Genomic DNA, 19883 nt, shown 5'->3' with positions numbered 1-19883 from the left:
GGTGGCATACATGCACCAGGAATGAGCATGAATGAATTAAAAGAGGTGACAGGACAACAGTGTCCATTGCAGCCAGCAGGTGCTTCTACATGGTAATGGGACAAGCATGACCTTGTTAACTCTTCCACTGAATTGACATAAATACATTTTTTGAATGAAATGCCACTCGGTGTGAAATCTGGACACATGCCACCCTGCTACAGCGGGGGCTTGGCTCACACGGGAGTCTGCACTGCCCTAAAAAAGCCTCTGTTCCCATCTCTAATGTGGTGCTGGAATGGTTAGTATAATTCAGTTTTTTCCACTGCAATCCACAATCTGATTGGTTGGCAGGTCACACTGGCACTCCTACCTGAGGTATTTTAGCGCTAATGATTGGTTCCTGTAAGACTATTCTATAACAGAACACAGGAAGAGCAGTTCAAAAAAACACAGCTGTGGAAAGAAACAATCATACAAACAGCCCACAGTGGGGCTCACCAGCCTTTTCTTTCCAGTGGATGCAAGCACGCTTTTCACAGGCAGGAGTGGTCTTTGCAACGTGGGGTGGTTTGTGTTTGTTTTGTTTTCCTCTTCCCCTCCACCCCAGATTAACCCCATTGAAAAATAACCTTCCTTAGGATCTGAAATGAAGCCCTCTGCATCCTGGGGCTGGTTGGTTTATGAATTCAGGTGTCTTGCCAGAGTGGGACGCATCCAACAAGAGATGGAGTGCCCTCATCAGAGAAGACATGGCTAGCAGGCTGGTTGCCCCAGGAGAGAAAGAAGGAGTGAGGAAGAGGAGGAGGAGGAAAATGAGAAGTTGGTATACAGCACTTATGTGGAAAGAACAGCCCAAGTTTGGGACACTTCCCCTTTGTCTCACCTACTGCTAACCCCTCCCTCCTACCTAGCTCAGGGTCTCTGCCACCTTGCCTTGACTCAGAAGGGAGCCTCAGTTCAGTTTTCCCTCTAATCCAACCAGAAAGGACTAAGCTTTATCAAAGGACCCTCTGCTTTCCCTTCTGTGATCTGCACAATCTTTTCATGGCAAGCAGAAAGACGTAAGCACTGCAGGGAATAGCACTGTCCAGCAACGAGGCACAGGTATGCTGCATCCCTTCTGCATGTGCCAATTAGCAAACTGCCTGGAACAGCAACTTTGTATTAGGACAGCTTTTTCTCCTGAGCTCTGTTATAGGGTGCTGGGCAGCAGTAATACAGGATAACAGACAATCATCTCCCTTGATGAGTGTCCCATTCTGCTGTCCTGCTTTCTCACAGTGAGGCCTAAGCAACTGAAAGCAAAATCACCAGAAATTCACCTCCCACTTTTATCCTGATCTGGAGACTACGTGATGCTACTGCACTGCAGCACCAAGCGATGACGGGTATTCTTCACTGCTGAAGTCACCGCCCCTAATATGTGCTTGATAAGAATCTCTCCCCCACCAGTAATGGAAGCTCTAAAGGAGGCTTCTGGAAAACAAATGGGGAGTAATCTTGACCAGTCTTCTCTTTCAACATGACAACCTCTTACACATACTTTGAGGGAAGAGGCACTAAGCAGAAGGTATTGCTCTTATGTTTGCCTGCTGTAGCAAAGCCAGTGGTCTGTAAAGCTGACATTTTAAGACTGAAGTGAGAAAACCCAGAACTCTTGTGTCAGTGACTACCATCTTACAAAGTAATGCCTGACTAGGCAGATCAATTTTTAGAGGGATGTGCACATACTGCTATACGTAAGCATGAAGAAGCACACCCAAAATCTCCGTGCTTAGAGAGCATGTCTTCTGACTGCTGTAACTGTGTTGGGCAAAGTGCCCCTATAGGACCTGACCCTCTGTATAAGCCAACAAAATCCAAAAGCTAATTCCATCCATTATCTTCAGTCTAGCCCCTGGGGTCCTCTTCACAAATGTCAGGAGTAGCATCTTCAAAGGAGCAGGGACATGAAATCCATGCTGACAGTCATGCCACTACCAATACAAAGCTTCCCCAGCTCTGAAGAACTATTACCTATAAATGCTGCACAAGAGAACTTTGCCAGAGCTAGACAAGGCCACAAGTAGTGATGGCAGCAGTAGGCCTAAACATTTTGGCTTTGAAAGGCATACTCCTATCAGAACTGTTCTACAACAGCTCTCCACTCGAGAGCAAATGGCTTTTCTTGCTGGCCAGAGTTCTCAGACCCACAATGGCCACAACCCAGCTGCTTATAGAGATACTTCAGAGATGTGTTATACCAGCTGGCTGGGTAGGATGAAGACAACTACAGGGCAATGTCTCCTGTGGTACCAGAGCTAACAGCCGAACAGGAGTAGGCTGCTGGCTTTTCTAACCAAACATCTCCACATATTTGTACTTTACAACTCCCCAAAGAGGTAAGAGAATCTAGCCTATTTAGGTACCACTTTGACTAGCAAACTGAGGTGTCAGTTTTCACTCTAGCATCTCAGCCTCCATTTTTAATCAGCCCCAGTGTCTTCCCCGAAGGGATAAGTTCCACATCCCAGTGGCACACAAACATTTTTAAACATCCAGTCAGCTCCGTTTAGTGTGGGCTGCACAAATCAAACCTGAAAGGGTCCCAAGAGTGGAGAGAAAGGGGAGGGTGGAGGGGGAGAAGGAAAGGGAAGGTCTGAGGCTAAACCAGTCCTGTTATTTTTATATCCAAATTATGTAAATGAGAGAAGTGTTGAGAGAAATTTTAATTCGCTAATCATCTCTCAGGTTGATTAGTAGCAGTGTGCATGTGAGGGAGAGGACACCCAGTAAACTGACCCTGGCAATGATCAGGAAACCCAAAGGCTTAGGTCTTGCACCCAGGGGCAAGCGCAGTGACAGAGAAGCATGCTTGCATTCCTAAATATATAAATATATATCCACAAGGAAGAAGAAAATTAAAGTAAATGATATTTTAAAAAAATCAAACAAACAAACCAAATCAAACAAACAAACCAAAAAAAAAAAAAAAACCAAAAAAAAAAAAAAAAAAAAAAGGCTGGCTTGTCAGGGGTTGGGGATGAGAAGGCTCCGGTGTGTGTACTTACATAGAGGTCAGCACCGTAAAATCCGTCCTGGTAAACCACACTGCAGAAAATCCACACAAAAACAAAAAAACAAAAAACAAAAAACAAAAGAACAGAAAACACATTCCGGTTATTGAGGACGGCAGCATGCACATGCGTTTTACACAGGCAGGTGATGTATGAATCCATAACCTGGGCTTTTGGCAGGAGCGAATCAGCGAGAGAATGTGTGCACACGCACGCTAGACGGCTCCAAGTCATCTTCCATGGCATGCAAAGGGGAAAGGGGCGGGCAGAGGGGGAGACAGTATGCAAAGGAGAGAGGGAGGGGAACAACCATCTTGTACAATAAAAATAGACCCAAAAAGATCTGATGTCCTGAAGAAGAGAAACAAGGGTTTAGAAACCTCCGCTCTGGTTATTCTCCTGGAATTGTTTAAGTTACCCCCCTACACACATGGAAACATTGGCTTCGTGATGTGGGCTTGGAAATGGAGAGGCCCCTCAGAAGGTATCCCACGGGGGCTGAAATCACCTATGTCAGAAGCATGTTTCAGAGAGCTGTGTACAATTACGTATTTCGAGCTTCACAGGGCTGCTTGGCTTTGTTTCTGACATCCATACATCACCTGCTTTTACCCTGCACATTAGACATGCGATAAGATTTGGCTGATCACACAAGCATGCAAAGTATTATTATTCAGCATCTTAAAGAACCAATGCAACACCTCAGGAAAACAAGTCAATCAATTCTGATCAAAGTAAACACAGAGAAATGTAATTAAAAAAGAAAAAACCAAAAATACCCACAATGCATTGCTTTCACAAGCAGAGATAATGAGCTAAAAAGGTTAGGTGACTGGTCCAAGGTCCGAGAATTGAAAGGTGCAGTGGGAGTCCCTGGTAGTAATGACATGTTCCATAGCAGAGAGGAGCATCTGGAAGGGTTTCCATGGGATGATACTTTTTCTGTTTTAAGCCATCGATTTCTTTCTCTCAGAACTTCAAGCAGGTAAAATCGTTAAACTGGAGCCTGGGGTTCCCAAAGAACCACTCTTGCCAGAGCATTCGCTAGCGTAGGACTACGCAGCTTGCTTCAGGGACAGGGGTTGGGGAAGGATAAGGAAGGAAGAGAGGGTATGCCCCCCACCCGTGTGCGTTCAGCCTGTCCTTCGTGGAATCTCCTCTTGCTTTGGCCTCCGAATAGCTCTGCACCGCCTCGCTCAAAGCTTTAAAAAGCATTAGAGCCCCAGCATGTGATATTCATGGACCTAATGCGCATGACTTACCCATAGCATTAAGGAAGAACCAGGCATGGAACGCCAGCTTTTCTATTATTACTTTTTTTTTTTACTGTGAAATTCTGCCAAGAGCCTGCCACCCTCAGACACCCACCTACTGTAAGGCACGCACACACAAAAAAGCCCAGCACATCTTGCCAAAATTCTGCATGCTATTACTAAAAATAAAAATAAATAAATTAAAAATCTGTCGCAGTGTTAGCTACTGCTTGAATAATTTAGTCTTGCTGTCTTCCCCAGGAAAAGTACACTGCATTCCCAGCGGACAGAATTACTACGGTCTCCAAGAGGGCTGGGAGCAGATACAAAGATAGAGACCCTTGTTAGAGGAAGAGGGGAGCCACTTCAGCAGAGAGAAGCAGGCCGTAAGATCACGTTTGTTGAAGCCAATTTTTCTTTTCTTTGCAATCACATAACAAAGAATTGGGCTCCTGGGGCAGCGACTTACATTGCTGGGTTCTCTATCTAGGATCAGGAGTGTTTTAGCAGTGATACTCCACCTGCTCCTGCAGGAAAGGCAAACGCATGACAGAGGAAGTGACTGTTGGTTTATGAACACATTAGCAGTTTCAACAGTTATTCCAAACACAATCAGTTGGATTAATTAAGAGCATTACCACATTGGATCAGGGCACTGTTCATGTAACTCAGTATCCTGTCAGCAAGAGATGCTAGCACCAGCTCTCCAGAGAAAACTGCAAAAAACGCTATAACAAGTAAGAGCAAGGCTTCCCAAGCCCAAGCAACAGAGCACGCGTGCATCCTGTCTTAAGTGAGGACCTGACACCAACTGAAAGGCTGAAATTTAGCAGGGTTTATATACATACTAAAATAGCCATATTTGTGATTCTCAATGCTAGCGAAAACTCCACTTGAGAACCACAGAGGCCATTCTGGTTATGCAGACTGACCAGGAGCATAAAACAGCCCCATCGTGTCTCAGTGGCATCCGTGAAAAGCCCGCTAGCTGAGCTAAAACACATCCACGAGAGCAAGACATACGCAAACTGAGTTGTACCAACAGGTGACTATGTTGTAAAAGGAACCCAAACCAACCAAAACAAAACAAAGAAATCCCACGAAGATCCCCACTGCCTTATGTCTAGTCTGACTTTTATCTACTTTTGGTTCTGAGTGGGAGAATCTTCTATACATTTATGCTTCTAAACTAAATTATACTTCACCATGACAAGCCCACTCTTTGTATCTGTACTCAACGACCATGAACAAGCCAATGCCTAAACCTGCAGTTTGTGAAATAAAATTGATCACACTTGTTTCATTTTGAGAATTTTAGAGTAGCCAAGGGGGTTTCTTCAGGCTTTGATTTAATTCTTGCAGTTCTTGGTCTGAAGTGCAATTTGTCAGCTTTCATTTAGAAAGCATGGCCACTACAAGTGGGGGCAATACTCCAGCACTGGCTCAAGTCACGCTACAGACCAGAGGTTACTGTGTCTCCACACTTCTAGTGAATGCCTCAGTTATACCTTGAGGGGTGCACTGGTGCTCTGAGGTCAGGCTCAGGTGACTATCCACCAGCTTCTTCACTGCTCTGAGCCACTGCTTTCTATCACACGAATAACCCTTCCTAAATAAACGTTCAGGGCTGCACGTATGTTTAAGTGCCTTTTACATATGCATTAGTAGATCTGAGCTTCGGATCTAGCTTGAGATCTTGAAATTCATTCATTTAAGAACTATCTGATTTCTTGCACCTTCCTCTGGAGAATCTAGCACTACAGACACAGTCAAAAATTACAGTAACCTGAACAGTGCTCAGGTCTGATCCAGTATAGCAATTCCAACAAGCTTGTATTATTCTACAATTTATTTATTTTTTTTTTTTATAATGCTGCTGAGCTCACACATTCAGTGATACCATTAGGTTTTACAGCAACTTAAACACCACTAGGTTTTGTGAAAAGTCAGTTCCCTCTACCATATTTGAATAAACCCACAGCTCACTTTACTGCCTTCTTCCACAAGACTCACTATGTTTCCATCATTCTTGCGCTGCTGATTGACCTTCTGGCATCTGCCCTGACTCTGTGGGGGTTAGCAGTGCCCACACCTGTGGCTGTCCTATAGGTTAATGCAACATGGATCTGAACAGCACAGTATACATTATTCCATAAGGAATCAAATTCCCTCTACAAAATATTATGTAGAGGTTCAGCCTATAACAACAATAAACACCAGAATCAGTTAATTACATCCCAGTGCTTGGGAGGAGGGGAAGTTCTGGGCCACTTCTGAAGGCAACTCATGTACTGCTATCCTGCAAATGTTTACTGGATAGAACGCTGCCCATGAAGACACGAAATTGGCCAGCAGGGTCAAACAAACCCAACATAATGTAAATAAATGCAGTCACAAGACAGTATTTGGAAAGAATAAGCACTGGAGCCTGGCCCATATTCCAAATTGAATACATGCTTTACAGGGGACTCAAGCTGGATTTATATGGAAGACAGAGCTTGAGTCTCTCCTGGTGACAGCCTCTTGCCAGGAACGCTCCAGCCGTTACTCCCAGGGATGAAGCATACAACCTCCCCAGTGCAGGTACTTTGCACTCTCCTAGATGGTACCTCAACTTTCCTTCTCTGTTTTGCTGTGAAGCACCTCCAAATTTAGCAGGGCTGGGTCATTTTCAGAGCAACAGACTGACAAGCTGCAGGTCAGAGGCTTAAGTTAGAGGATGTCACATATGAATTAAAGGAGGTGGCAAAAAGATGGATCTAAGAGCTCAAAAGACCACTCCATTCAAATGCCTAAATGTTCTGAGGAGGTTTCAATTAAAGTGTTTGGGTAAATTAAATACAAACATTGCTAGATTTGTCTGAGAGCAAAGCTTAGACCACTGCACCTTGCTTCCTTCAGCTCCACTTTAAATATCAGACAGGACAACAGTAACGAAGGGCCACAGAAGCTCTCTCCACTTCATCTGCTACAGATCATAATACAAGCTTATCTGTATCAGGCCAGCTCCTTTTGTTAATGTGTGTAGCTTCCTCCTCCCTTCTAATAAAAAGATTTATAGCTTAATTTCTTCCCTTTTGAAGCTAGTCTGAGAGGGGGGGAAAAAAAAAGATCAGCCCATTCTCTGTGTTGAAGGATTTGCTCCTATTCCTTTCTGAGAGACCTATCTGAAAATATGGCCAATAAAATTCTACAGAGACAATATGAACAAAGCATCCTCAAAATCAGAACCAATAAAAGGACTCGGAACTCGGAAGGGATTTGTGATCTCTGTCTTTCCATCACACTTAACCAACCAACCAAAAAAAAACAAAACAAAACACACACATACCAAACCGGTTCTTTCTGCTTCTGAACAGCAGAATATTGTTTTGTAACAGAATCTCTTCCACTGCATTGCTAGTGTAAAGTCAGAGGACAGAGAAGCGTGCTGAGGCTGTGAATTCAGCAATGCTTCATACAACAGTTAGAAGAACGCAGCACTTTCGTTCTCACTGTATCCCAAACTCTCCCAACTTCCAATTAATGGACTTGATTAATCTTTGTTTTAAACCTTTTTAAACCGTCTCCAACAAAGAAAGCAAATCCATTGTGGGTAGCTGGCTCTTCTTTGTCCTACTGCCAGATGGTGAGGCATGAAGGTAACAGATAATATTCCTCATTCCTGGGCAAGAAAACCACAAAAGGAGTGCAGAGAGTTGGAACTTTTGGGGACATCTTAGACCCGTCTTTTTGTCCTTCTCAGTAGTGGTGCAATGTATTGAATTGATGGATGACAAATACCAGAAGATAAATCGAGAAATTCTGAGAAGGAGTACATCAGCACTTTAGGCTGCTGCAAGTACTGAAAATTCTCTCAGGCAAGAACTTAACATGGCAAAATTTAGGACTGCCCCCATTGGATGCCATCGAATGCAGAACACTCTGGCGCGAAGCAAATACCCTGACTCTCACCATCCAGACAATTTTAGTTATGTTTTTGTTAGCCAACCCATTATTTGACACAGTTGTGCAGAGCACTCTGCTCTTGTGACCAGTGCTTACCCTGGGTAGGCAGGGATGGCTGTAGGAGGTACTGCCCGGACTGCCCCATAAACCGTCCTTCCTCGGCCCCTCAGGTGGGCTCCCCGAAACGCGGCTGCTGTGGTGGCTGCAGTTGGATAGGGGAAGCCTGGAACTGTAAAGACAGACAAGGGAGAAGGTGAAAAGGATCCCAGCTCCTGCCCAGGGAACAACCGCCTGCTTCAAACAAAGTGACACAAGAGCTCCGCAGCGGTGGGATGTTTTGCATCAATCCTGCGGAGGGGCATGCTTCTAACCCAGCAAGCATCGTATACATACGTCCTGCTACACCATGGCCTTTCGGGGAGGAGGGGTTGCAGAGAGGTTTGGCATGCAAGAGGTTAATGCATTGGCATGCCTCACCCACCACAAACAGGGTCCAAATCCCCCCCTCTGACACCGCCATGCAGTCTGGTTAGAGTCCGAGAAGCGCAGAGAGTTACTATCAATATAGCAGGCGGCTCTTCCAAAACTGCAGAGGCTCTTTAAAATAATTTGTCAAGAGGCCCTTAAAGTCAATCAACTTACATCAGTCTCTTCCCTCCTTTCCCCTCCCACTCTTTGCCACCCAATCCTCTGTATGTTCATTTTAAAGCCTGAAAGACAAGATAGCCCATATAACAGCAGCAGAAACTTCCCATAAAGTGCCAGCTTACTGAGAGCCCCTCTTCACTTAATTTCATTACACTCGATGCTGGCTCACCATGGAATGACGTGAAGCCCTAGAGGCATCTGCAGACACGTCATGAGTACATACCCAGAGGGACAAGTGGAGAAGCATGAACCCAACCCGGCGTGCGCCCAGGTGCACACCAAGGGGCCCTGACAGCTTGTATAATATGTACTTTAGGAATTGTCCGTTTGGTTTCTTTGTTTCCAAAGGGGTGGAGGGAAAGGGAATGGCCTATTCCTTGCACACACCCTCCCCTTGGTCTGCAGCCTCCTCGTCACATAGATGAACCCATTCACAGTACAGAAACACTGAGGATGAACGGGTTACAGCCACTGCGCAGCATACTTGGGCTATAGGTGAACTCATTCCCGACAAGACCCATCCTTTCAAGTATATATTATACAGACCGGAGAAAAGAAGGGAAACAGGTCATAGTTAACTCAAGCACAGTAACAAGAGAGGGGCCAATGGGGGCTACTTACTGATTAAAGGAATGTAAGTGTTAATACCCCCCCTTCCTGACAGGGGCACTGCGGCGTCATTGCCCAGCGAGACATCTGCTTGAAAGCTGGACGCTAATTTAATTTTAAAAAGAATAAAAAAAAAAAAAAAAAAAAAACAAACGTAAAAAGGTTATAAAGAAACAGCAAATTGAGAACATAAACAAACACCACTGCAGTTAAATGGCAGAAGTGGAAGTGTCTGCTGAAGCTCTACCTGCATATAACTCAGGGCCGTACACCGCTCCAACCACAGGACTCAACTTCCAACCTGAAACAACAAAGACTGCAGTGAATGCCAGAATCTACACCAAGAGAAGGAGCAGGCAGCGTGGGTACGGGGAACGGTCTCGTGCATGCGTCCCAGCTTCACATGCAGCAGCAGCTCTTTCCAATTTCTGCTTCACCACAATCCCCCTTGGTGTAGATGGAGGCCAACTGCTTTTTTTCTAACATCGAGGTCTAGGTGTAGGTTGCTGTACTGAAGGGAACAGCCAAACGCCAGCTGACCTGCAGGAGGGCACTGAGGGAATGCCAACTGCCTCAGACACACACTCGCCGCAAGCACCGCGCAGCTCCACATTCCCTGTGCAAACCGTGCTGTCAGCTCCTCCACGCATTCATGTCGAATGCTGTGGATCCAAAACCTCTCTGAAACCACAGGGAAGTCAATTTACACCTTTAAATTCTCAAATCACCGCTCTGTCATATTTGCTAGAGATCTACAAAGCAACAGTGATTGAGATTTCCTCACTAACCGGATTGCCTGACTGCATCGCAAAAAAAGCAATTCACTCTCCTCATCTCACATTTGCTCCTCTCCGTGTTATTTTAGAGTTTCCTATCACCTTTACGTTCCTTTTCAGATGAAAGCCCTCCCAGAGAATTGGTTTTAATATCATCTGGATAATCAGCAAGAACTGAAGTCGTCAACACAAAACACACAGTAGAATAATGCTTAAAGGAGCCACCACTGGCCTGCCACTGTAGAAGGGGAGTGAAGAAGAGCACGTTCCCCAGTCAGATCTAGAAACCCATCTGCCATGCCCATCACCTCTCTCTCTGGGCACAGAAGATGGGTGTAAAGCTAACAGCATGATCTGGGCTGGTGTGGAAAGAGGAGGAAAGACTCAGCTCAGCTAGCAATCACGCAAGCATTTCTATTGGAATAGATTCCTATCTTTCCTCTGTCTTGCTTTAGGAGTCCTGATACACACACTACACTTTCTACACTCCTATCCAGCCTAGAAACCACACGAACAATTGTGTGAGGTGCAGCCCATCAACACCATTCCCTCATCTGAACCAATGAGATGCAATGCACGCTCCCTCTGTGAGTCTGGGCACACTGTCCTGCACTGCACACCTTACTAGCAAACAGTAATGTGAGTGATGGCAATAACAGGACTAGGATCAGTCCCACGATACAGAAATGATTGTACCACCACTTGTTAGCATGTCTTACACCTGGCCTAATAACGAGTCCTTTGCACACCTTTAAAGCAAACACTGCTGACTGTTAAAGCACAATATTCCTACCTGTTACCACATTTCACAAGTCATTTTTATGTAAGACAGGTTTTGATACCAAACAGCCATGCACAATTTCTACCCTTCCTCTCATGCAAATGTAACATGGCTGTACTGCCGTTCACTATAAGATTTCCTAATTCCTTTCAAATACTAAAAGCCAGAATCTCAGTCTTTCTGCCTGTCCCTGTTTCCCCAGTTCAGTAACCAAAAAAAAAACTACGTGATTTGTCAAGAGCCACACAACAACTCAGCAGCAGAGCCACAAATAAAATCCTTATTTTCTCGTCTCTGAATCTTAGGTTGTAATTAGAATGGATTCTTGCACTAGCAATTACCTATGCATAGCTTCCCGCTTTTCGAGACAAGAAGAATTTTTCCTGCCTGGTTCAGGACTAAGATTCAGTTTCAAAATGTTTATCAAAGCAGCATTCAGTTCAGTCAGGAGAAGAATGACTTTTTAATGCTATATATGCGCCCACGCAGTAAAATCACTGCACAGACAGGAGAACCTAGACAGCCCAGTAAAACAGGACTCTTCATTGCCCAAACAACTTGGTCATTCTCTATTCAGGTTTGTTGGAAAACGACTGAATGCCAGACACAGCCTGTAACAAGGGAACATACAAACAGCCCAGTGCCTCTATTTTCCCAGCTGCTTGGGGACACTTGCACTTTTGCTGCTACAACTTGAGCTGAGATATATCCAGCTATGTATCCTAAGTGATACTCCATTTGTATTCAGGTATTTAAGCGACGGTCAGCCCACTGCAGGCACAGCATCAGCTTGCAGCAGTGGCAGGTGAAACATCAGACTTTGGGTTCGCTTCCTAGCTTGGCAATACTGGGCATATCACCACTCCTCTCTGCCCCAACTTCTCCACCTGAAAAATGGTATTCCTTCATAAACTTGTACAGTTACACTGAAGTATCAAGCTGTAGATCAGAGCTCGGGAGTCATTTCCCTTTTTGGGGAGAGGGTCTGGGTTGTTTTTTTTTTCAGCTGGGGAGGTCCTGATGAGAGCCCATGACCTTCCCTCACCAGGAAACTTTAGTCTTTCTTCTAATCTTTCAGCTCATCACTAGTACAAACAGTCCCTCTTACCATTTGCATATGGCGTGACCATCTTCTTATTGGTCATCACTCGTGCTGTGGCGTTGTTAACCTACAAGCAAAAAGGGGACGGGGAGGAGAGGGAAGGAAGCAGAGGGCATTAGGGAAAATGATGGAAAACTCTGATATCACACACACACACACACACACACGCACGCACACACACACACGCACACATACACACTATACTTTTCTGAGCAAAAAAAATAACTAATTTTACAAGAATGCAGTTTTAAAATTACTTTTAACAATTGCCATTTAATTTTAAATGTTACAGCTAAACATGGCACTTTAAATTATGCATTAAACAGAAGGCCAACAAGAGTAAAGTGCAGATTCTCAGACACCCTGGCACCCCCTGGTGCATGGTTACCATCAGCTCGTCCTTCTGAAGGGCAAAATATTTGGTGCTCACAGCTGCAGCCCAGGACAGGGAAGTGAGGCAGGTGATGCACAAGCTGATTTGTTCCTCAAGCTCACCATTGGATTGGGGCCCACAGATCACAGCCAGGTTTGAGGTAGAAAAACGTTAACCTGCAGCCCATCAGCTTAAGATATGAACTACCATGGTTTGAGATTTTGGACAAGTCACAAAGTGTCTGGACAGACTGCGTTCACTGACTTGCTCCCCATCACATTGAAGACTTTTTCCAAATTATTTTTTTCCCAAATAAAGAGAAGGAACAGATAGCAGTAGAGATGGGTCTTTCACTGTTGTTGTTTATTGTGCCCTCCACCCTCTTTACAGAGCTCTGCATCGTTCCAAGCGGTTTGATTGCTCAAGCAAGTGGGGTGTTACCACAGAGATGGTGCTGACAAAGAAAAGATGGACCAGTTTGGAAGCCAAGTTACTGCAGCCCTGCGTCAGACAGCCTCAGAGTTCTTGCAAAGAGGGCGAAAGTCTTTATCCAACATCAATAATTTATCCAAAACATCTACCAAATGGGAATCCAGGTTAAGAAAAAAATACTATAAGAATAAAAGCTGCTCTGGGCCCTTGAGACTTAAAGAAAGGTGAGCGTATGCAAGGTGGGGAATCTGGAACTACATTTACTCTCGTTTTAGCCCCAAAACAATTGAAACATTTCACATTTAAAAAGAAAGAATGGGAAACAACAATGATGAGACTGAGAGCATGCAGTTAAACACACACAGATAAAAGAAAGAAAAAAAACACAATTGATTCAGAGGGTGGGGAGGGAGGAGGGAGGAGATAGGGTCTCACAGACAATCATTAAGATGGAGCGAGTGCCTGAAATCAGCTGCTACAGCAAAGTGCAACACAAGCACTTAAAGGAAAAATTGCCAGAACTGATCAGAAACCACCAGTCAGCAAAGAGACCAACAGCTGCATTTAACTGAGTAAAGAAATAAACTGGGAGAGTGGAAAAAAAAAAAAAGAAAAAAGAAAAAAGAAAAAAGAAAAAAAAAAAAAAAAGGTAGAGGAAAGGAACAGTAACAGCTACAAACAGGTCTCAGAGCGGCAGAAAGAAGGGGCAGGAGAGAGAGAAGAGGAAATGAGTGCATTAATAAAAACCAGCCAAACTGGAGTTCAGTAACTCTGAGTAAGATGTGCAGGGGGAAAATCACCATGAAGTCAGTAATCAAACAGCTCAGACTGCTACAAAACGATATGTACATCCAAAGTCCAGGCGGCATTACTCAAAAGCATTGAAAATAAAAGGGGGAGAGGGGGGAAGGAGGTGGGTGGGGACAACAAGTCAAATCACATTTCGTTGTGTTAATGTGAGATGGCAGATGGATTTTTTCTTTCTTAATTTCGTTTTTTTTTTGTAATTTTAAGAAAAATTAAAAAAAAAAGCTTCTTCTCTAGCGCTTTCGTTTCACTTACCGCCAACTCGTACCATCGCCAGCATTGTGTATAGTTACCATGGAAAGAGTGAGTCAAGTGAAGGGCCCTAAACGCTAGACCATCGAAAAGGGAAATAAAAAAAAAAAACAACAAAAAAACAAAACAAAACAAAAACAAAAAAAGCAAAATATGCAGACATCTTACTCAAAACGGCGGCTTTTGTTTTTTGCTTTCATATTCGTTCAAATATTTGTACTTTTTGTTTGCTTGTTTTCAAGAAGGAGGGAGAGAAGGAAGAGCCAGTTAGCCTTCACCATGGTGGATCACCAAATTGGCCAGCTCTGGGCCTACCCCACATCGACGGCCCCGCCGGCCGCCCAAAATCACCCCATCGCACCCGTCTAGGGCTCACATGAGAGCCAGGAGCGTTGCAGCCTCGCTGCCCCCCACCTCCCTGCCCATCATCTCACGCTTGTGTGGAGGAGAACTGGCCTCGAGGAAAGAGAGGAGACTGGCTGGCCCCCTGCTCTCTGTGCAGGCACAGAGTTACAAGTCGGACAGTACTCTTTCAGTTAGTGTCGTTCAGGCCTGATAACAGGAGACCGGAGCCTCGCAAACTGAAGCAAAGGAAAAAATCAAGACAGCAGAAGGGCAAAAATTTGGAGTGGGTGGGGAAAAAAAAAGGAAAAAAAAAAAAAACTCAATAAAAAAGGAAACGGAAAAGAAGAATACCCAAAACAACGATAAAAATATTTCGTAAAGGGGTGTAAAACTTGTATACATTTCAGTGCAGGGAGGTGAAGGACACAGACACAAACACACACGCACACACGAGACGGGGATCCAAATGTGAAATAAGTGAGGCAAGACACAAAAAGAAATCAAAAGAATAAATATAAAGAAGAAATTGAATTACTGAAGACATGCACCTCGATTTTACGGCCCTCTACCACGGTGCCGTGTAATTTCTCCCTGGCCCTGTCTGCATCAGCACTATTCTCGAAAGTTACGAACCCGAATCCCTGCATGCAGCGGGAGAAGGGGGGAAAACATGCACATCGTTATATATTGAAATACTGATCTCTAGGTAAATAGAGAAAAAATATCACAGTATGAAATCGACATCAGCACAACTCAGCAATAACCTCCTAGAGTCACATTGTTGGTTCATGCATGTTTCATAAATGAAAGAAATTAAAATTCAATAAAACAAAAGGAACTGTAATCATAATAAGAATAATAAGAGTAATTAAAAAAAGAAAACATAAAAGCAATTGAGGCCAGACCAAAAAAGAAGTACCAAGTTACTCGAGACAATTTGTTTTGTTTTAAGGTGGTTTTTTTTGTTGCTGTTTTTGTTTTTCTGGTTTTTTTTTTGTTTTTTTCTTGTCAAAGAACTGGCATAGGCAGCGAGTTAGGTCCTGTCCCTGACAGCAAACACACGCAGTGCTGAGCCCGCTGCCTGCCCCGGGCACAGGACAGGACAGCACAGCACTTTGATCTCTTGAACATTCACTGCCATCTGAGTTCCTGGCATCGGGAATTCTGTGAAGCTTTGGGCAATTCAAACACTGAACTTTGCTTTTCCCACCTGTAAAATGGACACATTAATAATCACCTACCTTGGAGAACGGCTGAGAGGAAGGACTGTTTGTAAAGCATCCCTTGCAAGCTCTTCAGGGCACAGCTCACGTCTACTTCTACGCCTATGACTTCCCTAATAATGCATGGGGCCCTGAGAGAAAGGAGGGCTTCCAGGTAGCATCAGGAGAAGAACATCACTCAACGTAATGATTTAGAGCAATTAACGTGGTTCTTGTTTCCATACTTTCCTACCTGTGCCATGTTGGACCTGCTGAAAACCTCAACAGAGACCTATTGGTAAAAAGAGGGTTTTTCTGGCTCTTCTGGCCTACTGTTCCCTCCTTCAGGGACTGCCACCCCTCTTACTTCGCTTTGTTCTAAGATGGCAACCTCCGTTCCATGGGTGGTGATCTCTACCTAGACACATTACAAAGCTCATAGCAACAAGCTCAGGGATGTACCAATGATTTAGATTCACCTAGTCTAGTAGGACACATGCAATGCTTCTGTCCTACACGCTCACATGGCCATCAACTCAAGCGGTTGGGTACAAGGGCAGTGGAAAACATGCTCACTTCCACGGAGGTGAGTGCTCTGACAGTCAAGCAGATCTATGACTAAGGGGATTAGGAATTTAGCTTGTAGGAAATGGTGCCCTACCACAGACAATTAGGAGGAGATAATTTTCATGCCATTGCAGAGAGCAGGGCCAAGCTGAAAACTTGCCTGCGTTTTGCTTTCAGGGTACCTGAAGAACAGGAGGAGAAATGGCTTCTATGGCTTATTATACAGCAAATCCCAGTTTAACACAAAAGCAGGAAGACCAAAGTCTGCATCCAACGCAATGGAAACTCCTGATAGTAAGCAGAGCAGTGGTTAAGCTGATCAATTGCAAGCTATGCCTTGTCAGGGAAATGGCACGCTAGCCTGGCAGCCTCTCCATGAAGTTCAGGGTCGGGATACGTGGATACTCAGAAAATACCATCTTGACTTCTAGGTACTGTTAGCAACAAGACACAAGCAAGCCATCACTCTGAGTGGTTTTTAAAGAGCTGCACCACACTAGTCTTAAGAAGCCACCTTGCACATGCTGCCCTTTATCATCCACAGCTAGGCTTCCAGCACAAAACTGTTACATGTTTGTAAAATGGGATGTAGCCTTTTTTTTTTTTTCTTTTTCCTCTCTCAGGAACAGCAGTAATAAAAACAAACAAACAAAAAAACCCAAACTTGGATATCCCAATAACGTCACACCGAAACCAATAAGAGCTCTCCCTTTTGGGTGCCAAGTCTCTAATCTAAAACTTCAGATAATTTCTTTTCTCCACTTGAAGGAAATAAATGGCTATACAATAACAAACTGTTGCTTTTTTCAGAACAACCAATGCTTTCAGTTGCAATGAATTAAAATCAGAGCTACAAGAGATCAGGGCCAATAAATCAGTCCAACCACACGCAACTCTGTAAGAGACTGCAGGGAACTGGGGGGTGGTATAATAACAAAGCTGATTATGAAGGGACAGTGTATTGTATCTGCTTCAAAGAACCCTTACAGAGAAAGGGGAGACTGAGAAATAGAGTAACATGTTTCCCTCTGTTCGACATAATGGGGGAAAAAGCACCTTTAAAAAGGTCTGAGGAGGAGGGGAGGAAAAGACTGCGACAGCAATCTCTATTTCCCTTCTTCTCTTTTGACATGAAAATTTTTGTTTGTTCTAGAAAATCCTGCAGAGCCTGAGCACGATTTATGTCTTCTGTGATTCTGTGCACTGAAAGCTGGAGAACAGAGGGAAGGTAATTTTTTAGACATTAGCCTGTGCAGACTAGAACCAAATTAAGACCATTTAAATTCACATTTATTCTCAATTAATGAAGTCTGTAAGGGACTTCAAAACATTACCATCAAATACATTTAAAGTGACTTGGAATTTTCAGTATTTTTAGTAAGTTAAATCAAGGTAGGGTGCAATCCACATGCAGACTAGATAGGAATAATTAACAACGTGAATTAAAACAGAGTTGATTTGATTCTGAACAACATACCTAATTAACTAGATTTTTTATTATTCACAGATCAATCTCAGCTTATGCAACTCTTTGTTGAAAACCATTTAACATCAATGCTGAATTAACACTTTACATAGTTGACTATGATAGAGTCAATATTTGTGCCCGCTTGGTTAGTCTTCTTAATGCAACTCTTAAGACATTCAAATTTTCATCAGGAAAAATAAGTGAGCCATGCTTGACATTTCTATTATTTCCAGGTTTGAAAATCAGCACTTAAATACACATTTTTGATGCGGGGAAGAAAAATTATACATGTATTTTAAATTCCTTCTTACAGATGACCTGCAAAGAATAGGGATTAATTTGTACCTAGAAACATATACAACAAAGCATTCTCAGTTTTCCCTCCCAAGGTTGTCTTAACCACAAAGAAAAAAACAAGAACAGGAGGCAGATGACCAATGTCTGCTAGCACAGATCTATAGCAGGTACTGGTTTGCCCCACGGTACTATGCATGCAGCCAGAGGAAGGGAAGATGCAATCCTGGGTTAAAAAAAAAAAAAAAAAAGATGACTTAAAGTATCTAGATAGAATTTATACAAATACCTCGAGTTTAATAAAGCTGTTAGAATAATAAGGTTGATTTTTTCAACATTTCCCCTCCACCAACAAATGCCGGGAACTTTTCCCAAGCAGAAAATAAACGTAAGCCTCAATGCACCCAGCGGGCACTGAATAACCCCAGCAAACATTTTCAGAACTTCTGAGCAATTTGCAGGGCCAGCCTAAGCCCCCTTTTACCCAAAGGTTTATTCAAAGGGCCTGAAGAGACCGAGTAACTGTCACCCTTTTAGTCTGGCCTCAGACTCTGCAATAAATAACAAGCAACATGATGAGCAGTGTCAAAATAAATAAATAAATAAATGTATAGAGAGAGTATTTGAACGTTTCCATCTCTGAAGAATGAGAAAGAAAATTTACCATGTAACCGTAAAGGGAGAAATCAAAAGCAGACGGTTCTCCTGGGTGTGGCCAGAACACAGAAATTAAACAAAAACAAAAAAGAACAACAAAAAAGGAAAAAACAAAAAATAAAAAAAAATAAAAAAACAAAAATAAAAACAAAGGAAACTAAACAGAGCCCCTTGAAATCCATGCATTGTTAACCCTTCATTTGTCATGGAGTTTAGACAGTCACCTCAGCAGCAGAGTCTTTGCCTTGTACCCCCACAGAGCACGCAGCCAGCAATGGGCTTTGCCTTCCTCTACTGCTGTGCTTGTTTTTGAACAGATTATATATTCCCCCTTCCCCACATATGTAAACCAACTTTTGGGAGCCTGCAGAAATGGCCAAGGGACATAAGTTTAGGCTACCTGTTTCCAAGGCATTTGAGAGCGGAGGAGGGTTTCAGTGTAATCCACCTGAGATGAGCAGGACTGGGATGCACCAACGGGAGCACAGCCCACAATTCAGAAGCACACCTTACCTGAGTTACATGCACACGCTTCAAACTGGTGAGAGAACCAGTGTAAACCAAAGCTGCCATCACTTCAGCAGCCCTTCCAGTTACCCATATGACTCCTGAGCGTGTCTTGAAATTAAAGGCCCTGACCATCGACTTGCGCTACCTAGTGAACCAGATGCAGGAATGTATCTAGCTAAAAACAAGAGAAATGAGAGCTTATCTTCTGCTGGCTTAATATCAAACTCTCCCTCTCTCAGATCATTTTTTTATTATCGTTTTTAAATCCATTCCCCCTCATCTTGGCTAATTTAGCAACTCCCTGCCCAATGAAATGAGCACCACCACGAAGGTGCTCTGTCCCATAGGGGCTTTGTGATATCAGGCCATCAACTTCAACCTTAATTACTCAGATTGAAGTAAACCAGTTCACAGGGTGTGGACCAATTTTAATTCGCTTGTTTATGATCAAGGAGTTGAAGGTAGCCATGGCATTACACTGTAATTGAGCAAACTGAGACTAAGGGACAAAGGTCACATCTCTCTTCAAGCCACCAGTATTATAAATTTGTTGACCTAAGAAAGTGACACTGGCTGGCACCTTGTATTTAAATCTCTGTGTTAGTAACATCTGAATTTCTAGCTCAACTGATGACATCTGAACAAAAATTATAAAAATAGAATTAGAATGAAAACTGTTACCTCTGTAACAAGAGAGTGTATCTATTTCCTTGGGCGGGAACTAGGTCCAGAATTGCAGCAGCTAACTCAAACTATCTACTCCACTCGAAGAAATAAACATGCATGCAAGCATACAATCTTTTAGGCAGAGTTATTAGAAC

The 19883-nt window shown here is 43.5% G+C and overlaps 1 protein-coding gene across 6 annotated transcripts in view; it reads right to left on the bottom strand.

The window, feature by feature from the left end:
• RBFOX2 (RNA binding fox-1 homolog 2) overlaps positions 1 to 19883 on the bottom strand; it is a 75285-nt gene that overhangs the window by 7255 nt on the left and 48147 nt on the right. For 3 of the 6 annotated variants that reach the window (XM_042838095.1, XM_042838096.1, XM_042838094.1), the window contains exons 5-10: positions 14913 to 15005; positions 12162 to 12222; positions 9744 to 9797; positions 9509 to 9601; positions 8336 to 8468; positions 3033 to 3072 (exon numbers count right to left, since the gene is read on the bottom strand). In XM_042838095.1, coding sequence (XP_042694029.1) covers positions 3033 to 3072; positions 8336 to 8468; positions 9509 to 9601; positions 9744 to 9797; positions 12162 to 12222; positions 14913 to 15005 — 474 coding nt within the window. The remainder of the gene's footprint in view (positions 1 to 3032; positions 3073 to 8335; positions 8469 to 9508; positions 9602 to 9743; positions 9798 to 12161; positions 12223 to 14912; positions 15006 to 19883) is intronic. The other 3 variants (XM_042838099.1, XM_042838097.1, XM_042838098.1) reach the window with 2 other exon arrangements.

The sequence above is a fragment of the Centrocercus urophasianus genome, unplaced genomic scaffold, assembly GCF_019232065.1.
Source record: "Centrocercus urophasianus isolate 14NV4802_14NV808 unplaced genomic scaffold, USGS_Curo_1.0 seq_73, whole genome shotgun sequence".
In the NCBI taxonomy this organism is placed as follows: Eukaryota; Metazoa; Chordata; class Aves; order Galliformes; family Phasianidae; genus Centrocercus; species Centrocercus urophasianus.
This window is presented reverse-complemented; position numbering and strand designations above follow the sequence as displayed.